This window comes from Pongo pygmaeus, chromosome X (assembly GCF_028885625.2).
Source record: "Pongo pygmaeus isolate AG05252 chromosome X, NHGRI_mPonPyg2-v2.0_pri, whole genome shotgun sequence".
NCBI classification, from domain to species: Eukaryota; Metazoa; Chordata; class Mammalia; order Primates; family Hominidae; genus Pongo; species Pongo pygmaeus.
In genome coordinates this window covers 149,820,364-149,834,645 of record NC_072396.2, presented here as the reverse complement: position 1 = coordinate 149,834,645, position 14,282 = coordinate 149,820,364, and the positions used below count along the sequence as shown (strand labels likewise).

General features: G+C 49.8%; 1 protein-coding gene across 1 annotated transcript; it reads right to left on the bottom strand.

Moving 5' to 3' along the window:
• Window positions 1-323: 323 nt before the first annotated feature.
• On the bottom strand, window positions 324-1,560 carry LOC129025230 (sperm protein associated with the nucleus on the X chromosome N1-like). The gene is made up of 2 exons (XM_054472901.1): window positions 1,390-1,560; window positions 324-741 (listed from the first exon to the last, which is right to left on the bottom strand). Exons 1-2 carry the CDS (start codon window positions 1,462-1,464, stop codon window positions 439-441), a joined length of 378 nt encoding a protein of 125 aa, XP_054328876.1. The 5' UTR covers window positions 1,465-1,560; the 3' UTR covers window positions 324-438.
• Between the last annotated feature and the right edge of the window lie 12,722 nt (window positions 1,561-14,282).

Sequence of the window (14,282 nt, the reverse complement as noted above, 5' to 3'; positions counted from 1 at the left end):
ATATTTCTAACCTAGGAAGATATCAAATGGAAAGGGGATGGGAATACCTTTGATATGTACATTCAGCAGAACTATGTGCCGCCAGGTACAGTTGCGTGAACGTATACACATCTCCACTTCCTGTGAGATAAAATTTTAAGAAGAAAATTTTCTTTAGGAATCAGTCCTCCCCCAGGCCTTATTTACAATGTCTGGCTTACTGTCAACCTGTGGGTCTGTCCACCAACCCTACAGGACCTCACATCCCTCCCTTCTCAAATGCCTACCTCTTCCCTTCCCTTCCCGCCCACCGTCAGAAAACAGGCAGAGATAGACACAGCCATCAGCTTCTCAAACTTCATTTTATTATTATCATAGCCGTTGGTGGTGAGGATTTGTCCAATTTGGTTTCTCCATGTTTCACCACTGCTCCCCAGCTGCTCATGATCCTTCAGATTGTTATAGATCTTCTGCCTGCACTGATGGGTCTTCTGACTCCTTGGCAGGTGTTTCCACAACTTCTCGAATTCGTTCTTCTTCCTCTTGCACTGGATTGATTGTGTCCTCTCGGGACTGGTCATTCTCCAGTTGAGTTGAATATATTTTCTTAACGTTCCTGTAGCGAACTTTTATTCTTATTTTTTTAAGAACCGGTTGGGGGGCTGAGTCTCTCTCTGGTTGGGGTGCTGAGTCCCTCTCTGGTTGGGGGGCTGAGTCCCTCTCTGGTTGGGGAGCTGAGTTCCCCTCTGGTGTCTCCTGCGTCTGCAAAGAAAACAGGGAGATGCCAGGAGGACATTATTTTGGGTGAACAGGATACAGACTGGATAGCAAGGGGGGCTTCCTGAGAAGAAGGAATGCAAGTTGAGGAAGGGGTTTGATCCAGAGAAGAACAAGGTTGAATCACAGAGTAGGGATCTATGGGGAAGAAGAAGAAGAGCACGGGTAGGGTCATGTGTTAGTCCAAACTGCACCATTTTGTAAGTTCTTTGGTCTTTTGCAGACCTTGGTCAAAGTGAAACATCCCACGGGTGTTCAGGCCATTAGAAACATCCTGCCTAACCACCTGTCCACAAGGCGGACAAAGGCCCAAATAAAGAGACATCCCTATCATATCTTGCTTGGCAAAGTTCTAAGGAACACCACAATGATATTCCACCAGAAAAAGGGCCAAACCACCTGATCATAAGAACATCTTATCAATATCCTGCCGGGCAGCAAGCCATACTGCCCAGGCCTCTCCCACCCATACCTATACGCACCCCAGCCTGTAAGCGGCGGTGGGCTCTGGCATTAAGCGGGTCCCCCACTTCCACAATTGTCTGCAATATTCCTGTGCTGCTGTTTGAGCCGCCCCCGCTGTGTGTGTCTGTCTTTCACCCTCGCCTTCGCTTCAAAACCTAACAATCTTACTTGCTCATTTTGGTAGTTCGTGTCACAGGGGCTCTTCCTCTTCTCCCCACTGGTGCTGGGATGTTTGTCATCCATAGTATGTACTATCTTTTTGTCTACAGTAGGCTTTTGTAGCTTTTGAATCTTCCCAGTGAGATGGCCCAAAGCCCTTGCACTTCCTATATATACTCTCCTGGTGACAAGGCAAAGCCACACCCTTGAGCTTTGTTTGGTCATACAGGCAGTGTCCCAGCTAATGGCAGCCCTAGGGTGGCTTCGACATCACAAGGCACCACTGCTGACCACTCCCTGGGCTTGCGGGTGAGGGGTGACGGGGTGTAGAGCAAACCAAATGCTGTTGTTGTTTCAGCATCCCCTGAAGATGTATCCCAAAGCGATCTGCTGCCGCTCCTGATTTCTCCATGTTTAATGTTCATGGTTCACATGGAAGTCAGAGGATGATTCCTTCAAGCCCTTCCCCACAGCCATTCCTATTAAGTGATTCATTCTTTTGTCTTCCAGCCCTCACCATGACTTAGTATTTTCGATGTCTCACCTCAAATCCCCCAAGCTAGTGTGGCTACATTTATTTATTGGCGGAGATGTGAATTATCCCATTTCCCTCCTACAGTTCCTTTACATGCACCTTGAAGACCATTTACTTTTGGGCTACTGCCAGGCAAATTTCAACCCATGTTCTTTTACCCAATGTCCATGTAGTTCTTTTAAGTTTCCTATTTCCAATCTGAAATAATGGCCTTCAGTCTGTCAAAACTTTAGTGAATAAACATTCTTTCCCGTGTATCCTAGTCTTGTTTCAAATCAGGGACGTATGTTCATAGTAAATGTAGTATCCCAACATGAATTCTACCAGTATGTGGGGTGGGGGAAGGAGTAAATATTCAAGTGCTGGAAGTTGTTCTGAGTATGTACCTGCAGGATACTACAATCTAAGACTAACATGAGGGTAGAAGCTTCAAGCCTTGGTGGCTTCCACGTGGTATTAAGCCTGGAGATGCACCGAGGGTAAGAGTTGAGGCTTGGGAGGCTCTGCCTAGATTTCAGAAGATGTATGGAAATGCCTGGATGTTCAGGCAGAAGTATGCTGCAGGGTTGGATCCCTCATGAAGGACCTCTACTAGGGCAATGTGAAGGGGAAATCTGGGGTTGGAGCCCTGACACAGAATCTCCACTGGGTCACTGCCTAGTGGAGCTGTGAGAAAAGAGCCACTGTCCTCCAGCCTCGAGAATACTAGATCCACTGACGGCGTGCACTGTGAACCTGGAAAAGCCACAGGAACACAATGCCAGCCTGTGAAAGCAGTCATGGGGCTGTACCCGGCAAAGTCAAAGGGGTGGAGCTGCCCAAAGCCTTGGGAGCCCACCTTTTGCATCAGTGTGTCCTAGATGTGAGACATGGAGTCAAATGAGATTATTTCAAAGGTTTAAGATTTAATGACTGCCCTTCTGGGTTTTGGACTTGCATGGGGCCTATAGCCCCTTTGTTTTGACAAATTTCTTCTTTTTGGAATGGGAGCATGTACCCAATGCCTTTATCCCCATCATGTCTTGAAGGTAATTAACTTGCTTTTGATTTTACAGGCTCATAGGTGGAAGAGACTTGCCTTCTCTCAGATGAGACTTTGGACTTGTACTGTAGTCTTAATGCTGGAATGAGTTAAGACTTTGGGGGACTGTTGAGATGGGATGATTGTATTTTTCAATGTGAGAAAGACATGAGATTTGGGAGGGGCCGGGGCAAAACAAGATGGTTTGATTCTGTCTCCCCATCCAAATCTCATGTCGAATTGTAATTTCTAGTGTTGGAGGAGGGGCCTGATTGGAGGTGACTGGATCATGGGGGTTGTATCTAATGGTTTAGCATCATCCCTCTAGTGCTGTCACATAGTAGAGTTCTCACAACTCTACTACGGTTGTTTGATCTGGTGTAGCACTTCCCCTTTGCTCTCTCTCTCTCTCTCTCTCTCCTGCTCCACCATGGTAAGATGTGCTTGCTTCCCCTTCACCTTCTACCATGGTTATAAGTTTCCTAAGGCCTCTCCAGCCATGCTTCCTGTATAGCCCACTAAATTCTGAGTCAATTCAGCCTCTTTTCTTCATAAATTACCCAGTCTCAGGTATGTCTCTATAGCAAGAGAACAAACTAATACCATAACTTTATCAAAAAGAAAAAAACGTGTTTTCTCTGAGAAATCTACCATTAAAAAACTGAATGAAAAGCAATGAGCTGAAAGAAAATATTTGCCAATCTGACAGAAAACTTTTATCTGGCATATACATATAAAGACTTTTTAGAAATCAATTAAAACATTCAAACAGCAAATATGTGAACAGACATGAACAAAGAAGATATGTGGATGGCAAATGAACATATAAAAAGATGTCATTAAGAAAATGCAAATGAAATCCATGAAGTGATACCCCAACACTTCTGTTAAGATGGAAAAAGAACAACAATAACAACAACCAGGAAACACCAGGTGCTGGCAAGGAGGCAGAACAACTGGGTTCCGCATGCATTGCTCGTGGGGATGCAAAATGGTACACCCTCTTGATAACAGTTTGGCAGTTTCTATTTTTTATTTTTTTTATTTTTTTTATTTTTTTTTATTTTTTTAATTTATGAAGTATTTATTGATGATTCTTGGGTGTTTCTCGGAGAGGGGGATATGGGAGGGTCATAGGATAATAGTGGAGAGAAGGTCAGGAGATAAACACATGAACAAAGGTCTCTGGTTTTCCTAGGCAGAGGACCCTGCGGCCTTCTGCAGTGTTTGTGCCCCTGGGTACTGGAGATTAGGGAGTGGTGATGACTCTTAAAGAGCATGCTGCCTTCAAGCATCTGTTTAACAAAGTACATCTTGCACCGCCCTTAATCCATTTAACCCTGAGTTGACACAGCATATGTTTCAGAGAGCATGGGGCTGGGGGAAAGGCCATAGATCAACAGCATCCCAAGGCAGAAGAATTTCTCCTAGTCAGAACAAAATGGAATCTCCTATGCCCACCCCTTTCTACACAGACACAGCAACAATCTGATCTCTCCTTCCTTTCCCCACACTTCCCCCCCTCTTCCTTTCAACAAAACCACCATCGTCCTCATGGCCCGCTCCCGATGGTCGCTGTCTCTTCGGAGCTGTTGGGTACACCTCCCAGACAGGGCGGCCGGGCAGAGGCGCTCCTCGCTTCCCAGACGGGGCCGCCCGGGCAGAGGCGCTCCTCACTTCCCAGACGGGGCCGCCCGGGCAGAGGCGCTCCTCTCCTCCCAGACGGGGCGGCCGGGCAGAGGCGCTCCTCGCTTCCCAGACGGGGCCGCCCAGGCAGAGGCGCTCCTCGCTTCCCAGACCGGGCCGCCCGGGCAGAGGCGCTCCTCACTTCCTCCCAGACCGGGTGGCAGCCGGGCAGAGGCGCTCCTCACCTCCCAGACGGGGCGGCCGGGCAGAGGCGCTCCTCACTTCCCAGAGGGGGCGGCCGGGCAGAGGCGCTCCTCACTTCCCAGACCGGGCGGCCGGGCAGAGGCGCTCCTCACTTCCCAGATGGGGCGGCCGGGCAGAGACGCTCCTCACTTCCTCCCAGACGGGGTGGCGGCCGGGCAGAGGCGCTCCTCACCTCCCAGACAGGGCGGCCGGGCAGAGGCGCTCCTCACCTCCCAGACTGGGCGGCCGGGCAGAGGCGCTCCTCACTTCCCAGACTGGGCGGCCGGGCAGAGGCGCTCCTCACCTCCTAGACGGGGTGGCCAGGCAGAGGCGCTCCTCACTTCCCAGACAGTGTGGCGGCTGGGCAGAGGCGCTCCTCCCTTCCCAGATGGGGCAGCCAGGCAGAGGCGCTCCTCACTTCCTCCCAGACGGGGTGGCGGCCAGGCAGAGGCGCTCCTCACTTCCCAGAGGGGGCGGCCGGGCAGAGGTGCTCCTCACTTCCTCCCAGACGGGGTGGTGGCTGGGCAGAGGCACTCCTCACCTCCCAGACGGGGCGGCCGGGCAGAGGTGCTCCTCATCTCCCAGACGGGGCGGCCGGGCAGAGGTGCTCCTCACTTCCCCCCAGACGGGGTGACGGCCGGGCAGAGGCACTCCTCACCTCCCAGATGGGGCGGCCGGACAGAGGCGCTCCTCACTTCCCATACAGGGTGGCAGCCGGGCAGAGGTGCTCCTCACTTCCCAGATGGGGCAGCTGGGCAGAGGTGCTCCTCACTTCCTCCCAGACGGGGTGGCGGCCAGGCAGAGACGCTCCTCACTTCCCAGACTGGGCGGCCGGGCAGAGGCGCTCCTCACCTCCTAGACGGGGTGGCCAGGCAGAGGCGCTCCTCACTTCCCAGACGGTGTGGCGGCTGGGCAGAGGCGCTCCTCCCTTCCCAGATGGGGCAGCCAGGCAGAGGCGCTCCTCACTTCCCCCCAGACGGGGTGGCGGCCAGGCAGAGGTGCTCCTCACTTCCCAGAGGGGGCGGCCGGGCAGAGGTGCTCCTCACTTCCTCCCAGACGGGGTGGCGGCTGGGCAGAGGCGCTCCTCACCTCCCAGACGGGGCGGCCGGGCAGAGGTGCTCCTCATCTCCCAGACGGGGCGGCCGGGCAGAGGTGCTCCTCACTTCCCCCCAGACGGGGTGACGGCCGGGCAGAGGCACTCCTCACCTCCCAGACGGGGCGGCCGGACAGAGGCGCTCCTCACTTCCCATACGGGGTGGCAGCCGGGCAGAGGCGCTCCTCACTTCCCAGATGGGGCAGCCGGGCAGAGGCGCTCCTCACTTCCTCCCAGATGGGGTGGCGGCCGGGCAGAGGCGCTCCTCACTTCCCAGACGGGGCGGCCGGGCAGAGGTGCTCCTCACTTCCTCCCAGACGGGGTGGCGGCCGGGCAGAGGCGCTCCTCACCTCCCAGACGGGGTGGCCGGGCAGAGGCGCTCCTCCCTTCACAGACGGAGTGGCCAGGCAGAGGCGCTCCTCACCTCCCAGAGTGGGCGGCCAGGCAGAGGCGCTCCTCACTTCCCAGAGTGGGCGGCCGGGCAGAGGCGCTCCTCACTTCCCATAGGGAGTGGCAGCCAGGCAGAGGCGCTCCTCACTTCCCAGATGGGGCAGCTGGGCAGAGGTGCTCCTCACTTCCTCCCAGACGGGGTGGCGGCCAGGCAGAGGCGCTCCTCACCTCCCAGACGGGGCGGCCGGGCAGAGGCGCTCCTCACCTCCCAGACGGGGCGGCTGGGCAGAGGCGCTCCTCACCTCCCAGAAGGGGCGGCTGGGCAGAGGCGCTCCTCACTTCCCATATGGGGTGGCAGCCGGGCAGAGGCGCTCCTCACTTCCCAGACGGGGTGGCGGCCAGGCAGAGGCGCTCCTCACCTCCCAGACGGGGCGGCCGGGCAGAGGTGCTCCTCATCTCCCAGACGGGGCAGCCGGGCAGAGGCGCTCCTCACTTCCTCCCAGACGGGGTGGCGGCCAGGCAGAGGCGCTCCTCACCTCCCAGACGGGGCGGCCGGGCAGAGGTGCTCCTCATCTCCCAGACGGGGCAGCCGGGCAGAGGCGCTCCTCACTTCCTCCCAGACGGGGTGGCGGCCGGGCAGAGGCACTCCTCACCTCCCAGACGGGGCGGCCGGGCAGAGGCGCTCCTCACTTCCTCCCAGACGGGGTGGCGGCCGGGCAGAGGCGCTCCTCACCTCCCAGAAGGGGTGGCCAGGCAGAGGCGCTCCTCACCTCCCAGACGGGGCGGCCGGGCAGAGGTGCTCCTCATCTCCCAGACGGGGCAGCCGGGCAGAGGCGCTCCTCCCTTCCTCCCAGACGGGGTGGCAGCCGGGCAGAGGCGCTCCTCACATCCCAGACGATGGGCGGCCGGGCAGAGGCGCTCCTCACTTCCCAGATAGGGCGGCCGGGCAGAGGGGTTCCTCACATCCCAGACGATGGGCGGCCAGGCAGAGATGCTCCTCACTTTCTAGACGGGGTGGCGGCGGGGCAGAGGCTGTAATCTTAGCACTTTAAGAGGCCAAGGCAGGAGGCTGGTAGGTGGAGGTTGCAGCGAGCCGAGATCACACCACTGCACTCCAGCCTGAGCACCATTGAGCATTGAGTTAGCGAGACTCCGTCTGCAATCCCAGCACCTCGGGAGGCCGAGGCAGGCAGATCACTCCAGGCCAGGAGCTGGAGACCAGCCCGGTCAACACGGCGAAACCCCGTCTCCACCAAAAATACAAAAACCATTCAGGCGTGGCGGCGTGCGCCTGCAATCCCAGGCACTCGGCAGGCCGAGGCAGGAGAGTCACCGGAACCCGAGGCAGGGAGGTTGCAGCGAGCCGGATCATGGCAGTACAGTCCAGCTTCGGTAACAGCGGGAGACCAAAAAAAGAAGGAGAGGGAGACCGAAGAAAGGGGAGAGGGAGAGGGAGAGGGAGAGGGAGAGGGAGAGGGAGAGGGAGAGGGAGAGGGAGAGGGAGAGGGAGAGGGAGAGGGAGAGGGAGAGGGAGAGGGAGAGGGAGAGGGAGAGGGAGAGGGAGAGGGAGAGGGAGAGGGAGAGGGAGAGGGAGAGGGAGAGGGAGAGGGAGAGGGAGAGGGAGAGGGAGAGGGAGAGGGAGAGGGAGAGGGAGAGGGAGAGGGAGAGGGAGAGGGAGAGGGAGAGGGAGAGGGAAGGGGAGGAGAGGGAGAGGGAGAGGGAGACAGTTTCTAGAAGTGAAGTTTACACTCACTCTATAGACCAGCAATCCTACCTCTATTATATTTACCCTTGGAATTTACCTAAGTGAATTATATTCACAAAATAACTGTTCATGAATGTTTAGTAGTATCTTTATTCAAAATCACCATAAACTGTAAACAACATAAATGCCTTCAATTGGAGAACTGATAACCAGAATGTAGTACAGATATATAATGGAATAATACCTAGCATTGAATAGTTTAAAAACTACTAACACAAGCAAGTTGAATGATTGTCTAGAGAAATATGATGACTGAAAAAAAGACAATCTCAAAAGAACATGTATTGTAGGATTCCATTTATATAACATTCTTAAAAAGTGAAAACTATAAGATGGAGAACACATCCATGACTGCCAGGGGCTCGGGGTGTGCAGAGAGTTTAACAGTAAAGAGTTTCTCAAGACAACATGAGACAATGTGAGGGGGGTGGTGGAACTGTTGTGTATCCAGATTGTGTTGTGGTTACATAAATCTAAACATGGGTTATAATTCATAAAACTGTACATGCATAAAAGTTAATTGTACAGAGTGTTAATTATAGATAATCACACAGGTAAGACTCAAGTTGAGGATAGCTCAGTATGTGAAAGAATGTGATGCTTCTTGAGGAAAGTCTACACAATATCTCACAGTCTAAGCTCCATGAGGGAAGGGACCATAGCTTAAAGCCATGTACCACTAGTAATGACTGTCATCCCTGGAGCAAAGTTGGTGTTTACTACATGTTTGTAGACTGAATAAATAAGTACTGAAGTCTGTTGTGGCCACTTTATTCCTTCTTTGCCTATTCTGAGACTTTTTAGGTAATATTATTTAATCTATCTCAAATATAGGGGCCAGAAACCAAATTGGAACAGATATAAATCACTTTAACATCTCAGGCAACAAAGTTTTCTATACATTTTTCCATTCCTAGCAAAAATATAAGTCCCTCTTAAAAGAAAAAATAAGTGAATAGATCACTGTTTGGTAGATTGAGGCTAAGGAATCTATTAGACAACCCAAGTACAGGTGTTGAAGCGGCAGTTGAATCTCTAGAAGAGAGAGCTGATCTGTAGATTCAGATGTGTGGGTTTGGTGGCAATGGAGGTCAGCAAATAAATTAGAGGAACTGGTCAAATCTGAACAGTAACAATGACAAGTGGATCCAGGGCAAATGACTAGGAAACATAAACTTTTAAAATGATAGCAGAGACAGTAGAATCTCAGAGTTTGAAATAGAATTGACCTCAGAGAGAAACAGAAAACCAGGAGACAATGGTGTCACATAAACAAGAACAAAGTCGTATCAAGAACAGGGTAGTCACAGTGGCAATGACTGCAAAAATGTCTGTAGACGGAGAGAATGAGGACAAAAGAAGGTGTGATGTTCCCGGGGCCTGTCGGGGGGTGGGAGGCTAGGAGAGGGATAACATTAGGAGAAATACCTAATGTAGATGACAGGTTGATGGGTGCAGCAAACCACCATGGCACGTGTGTACCTATGTAACATAACTGCACGTTCTGCACATGTACCCCAGAACTTAAAGTATAATTAAAAAAAAAAGAAGGTGTGATGTTCACTGATTATCAGAAAAAGTTCCAACTATTAATTTTCTATTGTGTGCCTGTTTTATTCAGGAAAGGTAATGTTCTTTAAATTAGAAAGAATAGAACAGACAGTTTAAGAAGGGAATTCCCAACCCAGATCAACAAAAAGGTAGCAGGAGATTATCTGACTATTTACTAAAAATGTAAGCCCTTGGGTCCAGCCTAATGAAATCCCCAGTGTGAAAAGACCTTACAGGTATAATTTCAGTCACTGTCAGTAATTTTTGACGTGGCTTGTAAAACTGGAGAGAGATGCTCACAGAATGAGGAGAGACGAAGGTTGCTTAGAATTTCAAGAAAAAGAAACAATTGAAGATGTATACAATAACACTGTCTGGCCCTGAATCCTGACAAGGTGTTTGGTAGCAGGAGAAGTCAGAGATCACTCCAGGTTTTAGGATCAGGTCACTTATTGATGATGAGAATATTTTTTAAAATACAGAATCTAGACAACAATTTGGAAGGAGAGGTGAAGGGTGTCATTTTGGCATCTCAGGGTTGAGCTGAAGCTTGGCTGTGCAAATGTAAACGCTGGAGGCAAGAACTGCCACTCAGCTGGAGTTTCATACGGTGGGTGGGTGGGGGGGGGGGTCCTGGGAGGGATGATATTTTATGTAATGGCATTTTTTAAATTTTTCAAAAGTAGTAAAAGGAGAATATCACTGGGCCAGGAACTGAACTTTGCACAGTGCTTAGCATGAGTAGTGGGAGAGAAAATGATGCTCAGGAGAGGCGATGGAGAACCAGAAACATGAAGTGTCAGGGCAAAGGTCAGAGCAGGAAGGAGTCCTGCGAGCATACCATCCTCTCTTACTCACCCACCTCTGACATTACACAAGTTGTCTCCTCTGCCTGGGATACCCTTCTCCCACACTGCATCCCAGTCACCAGGTTAACGTCTGTTCCTCCATACATCTGCAGCGTAGGTGTCATTATTTCCAGACAATCCTCCCTGGACCTCCTCCCTACCACTTCCTCACAAATTCATAATAATAGCCACGCCCGTGCTATTCATCTATTGTGTTTGTACAAGTGCACACAAGACTATAAATTGGCTTTGAGATAAGGATGTATATCAGGTCTCTCCGTGGCTTGGAAATGTCTGTCTTCTCACCTTGTGTCTTCACATCATCTTCCTTCTATGCATTTCTCTCTGGCCAAATTTAATTTTTTTTATTTTTATATATTTTTTTGAGACAGAGTCTCACTCTGTCACCCAGGCTGGAGTGCAGTGGCATGATCTCGGCTCACTGCAACCTCCGCCTCCCAGGTTCAAGAAATTCTCCTGCCTCAGCCTCCCGAGTAGCTGGGATTATAGGTGCCTGCCACCACACCCAGCTAATTTTTGTATTTTTAGTAGACACAGGGTTTCATCATGTTGGCCAGGCTGATCTCGAACTCCTGACCTCAGGTGATCTGCGCACCTCAGCCTCCCAAAGTGCAGGGATTTACAGGCGTGAGACACTGTGCCCGGCCCCAAATTTCCATTTTCTATAAGGACACCCATCACATTGAATCTCATTTAACATGATTAACTCTGTAAAGCAGAGGTTTCCAACCTCCAGGCCATGGACCAGACCGGTTCGTGGCCGGTTAGAAACTAGGCCGCACAGCAGGAGGTGAGTGTTTGGTGAGCGAGCATTACCAGTGGCATTAGATTCTCACAGGAGCATGAAATCTATTGTGAACTGCACATGTGAGGAATCTAGACTGTGCTCTCTTTATGAGACTCCAAGTAACGCTTGATGATCTGAGGTGGAACAGTTTCATCCTGAAACCATTTTCCCACCTGTCCGTGAAAATGTTGTCTCTCACGAAACCGGTCCCTGGTGTCAAAAAGGTTGGGAATCGCTGCTGTAAAGAATGTATGTCTAAATAAAGACATATTTTGAGTTACCGGGAGTTAAAACTTCAACATAAGAATTTCAGCAGACACAGTTCAACTCCTAACACTGTCTAAACCAGGGCTGTGCAATCTTTCGGCTTCCCTCAACCACATTGGAAGAGGAATTGTCTTGGGCCACACAGAAAATACACTAACACTAATGACAGCTGAGGAGCTTTAAAACAATAATCAAAAGAAAACCTCATAATGTTTTAAGAAAGTTTACAAATTTGTGTTGGGCCACATTCAAAGCCGTCCTGGGCCACACGTGGCCCATGGGCTGCGGGTTGGACAAGGTTGGTCTAAACCTACCTTTATTGCCTACAAACATAGCAACAACAAGATATGCATGATGATGGTCTACACTCAGACCTGAAATCCTCTGCATTTTATGTGAAATAAAGATGGAGAACACTGGCATAGCCTCATCCATACACAGTGAGCAAACACAAAACCAAAGGAATCTTGGCACTGCAGCCTCTTCTGTAAATGCACGCATGCAATAGACTCATTCCTGACTTCATCCATTACTCAATTCACAGAGTTAGTCATTTACCAGTAGTGGAGAACCAGAAGAAATTCAGGGTAAGTGAAGACCTCAACTACTGCCTAATAGATAAGCTCACAGGAAGCCACAGCCAGGCATAAAAAGAGTAGAGTCAGCCGGGCGCAGTGGCTCATGCCTGTAATCCCAGCACTTTGGGAGGCCGAGGTGGGTGGATCACGAGCTCAGGAGTGTGAGACCAGCCTGACCAACCTGGTGAAACCCCGTCTCTACTAAAAATATAAAAATTAGCCGGGCGTGGTTGTGCGCACCTGTAATCCCAGCTACTCAGGAGGCTGAGGCAGGAGAATCACTTGAACCCGGGAGATGGAACTTGCAGTGAGCCGAGATCGCACCACTGCACTCCAGCCTGGGCGACAGAGTGAGACTCCGTCTCAAAAAAAAAAAAAGAAAAAAAAGAAAGAGTAGAGTCAGGCTGATCTTGCGCAAGTCACTTCATGTCTTTAGCCCCAGTTTCTCATGAGTAAAACGGAGATGAGAATAACTACACTACCACGCTGAGCTGTTCTGAGGATTGAATAAGATGTGAAACAAAACTTTGCATCACGGTGCCTGAAATATGGTAAGCAGTCAATAAATGTTAAAAGTATGTAATCCATGGCCAGGTGTGAGGTAAACTTTCATCCTACAAGGTTCACTGAATTTACAAATGGTAACCAGATGGTCACCATTTACTTTATTTAGCATTCTCTGAAGACCAAAATGTTAGTCCACTTCCATTACAGATTTCTAATGTGTTAAAATAGTTTCCCACTGATGATTCCAAGTTTCGTAGGAGGCTTTCTTTGAGATCGGAAATAGAGAAGAGGTTATTCTAAACATACGTAGATGGTACAGACAAGGGTAATTGTTTCCATAGAAACAAGGGCCACGTGAAAATGCTCGGCAAACTTCCACTCCATCGCAGTAGCCTCGCCTCCTCCCACTCTTCTCCTCAGCCCAAGTTTTTTGCTTCATGGTTTTCAGAGATTGAAAAACCCAACAACGTATTTTGAATATGTACCACAAAAAACATATTTTAAAAGACAGGTACTGCCATCCTAAGGTTTTAAATTGGTATCAATCATTTCTTCAGATTAATGGAGTTGTCAAAGTGTGAAATGTATGTGTGTGGTGGGAGGCAACATTAATGGGTTGTAATTCCAAATATCTGTTAAAAGAATCCTTGATTTCATTGAGGATAAGAAATAATAATCTCAGCACTTTGGGAGGCTGAGGCGGGCGGATCACGAGGTCAGGAGATCGAGACCATCCTGGCCAAAATGGTGAAACCCCATCTCTACTAAAAATACAAAAATTAGCTGGGCATGGTGGCACGCACCTGTAGCCCCAGCTACTCAGGATGCTGAGGCAGGAGAATTGCTTGAACCCGGGAGGTAGAGGTTGCAGTGCGCCGAGATCGCGCCATTGCACTCCAGCCTGGCGACAGCGCGAGACTCTGTCTAAAAAAAAAAAAAAAAAAAGAAAAGAAAAGAAAAGAAACTCTCGTTTTAAGGTGAGAAAGTCTGGTAAGATAAACTGTAGAGCATTTTATTAAACTATAGAGTTACATTGATTAGAGGAAGTACACTATCAAAACATTTACCTTGAGCCTTCCAGTACTAGAAATGTCTTTGCAAAAACAAACTTCCCCGTCGTCTGCTGCCACAACACAGGGATGCCCAGCAAATGGTGGATAAACTGAATAAAATTGAATTTGGTGAATCTCTTTACCAAAACTGAAACCTCAGAATCTTCGATCTCTTCCTCTCTCTGAAAAATTTAATGAGAGTCAGCCAATTCTGCCATTAAACTATCTTTGGAGTCTTGCCAATCATTTTTGTTTTCATTGCTGCAGCCAGTGTTTCAGGCTCTTACAACTCACATTTGTCCTTGCAGTCATTTGGTACTACAGATAAAATGAAATCTGAACTTTCTGGCATGGCATTCCAAGGCTCTCTACATTTGGAGATTCAAGCTGTCTACCACTAGCCCCCTATGCCCTTGGGGGGTGAAACTCCTGGAGCACAAGTTTATCTATAAGACAAAATGGCACATGTACCCCTGAACTTAATATAAAAGTGAAATAAATAAAACATAGTTAACTACCCTAAAATCTACGCTTTAAAGTTTACACTTGACTGGTTTTGAGTTTGTTTACAGGGTGGTGCAATCATTACCACTATCTCACTTCAGGACATTTAGTCAC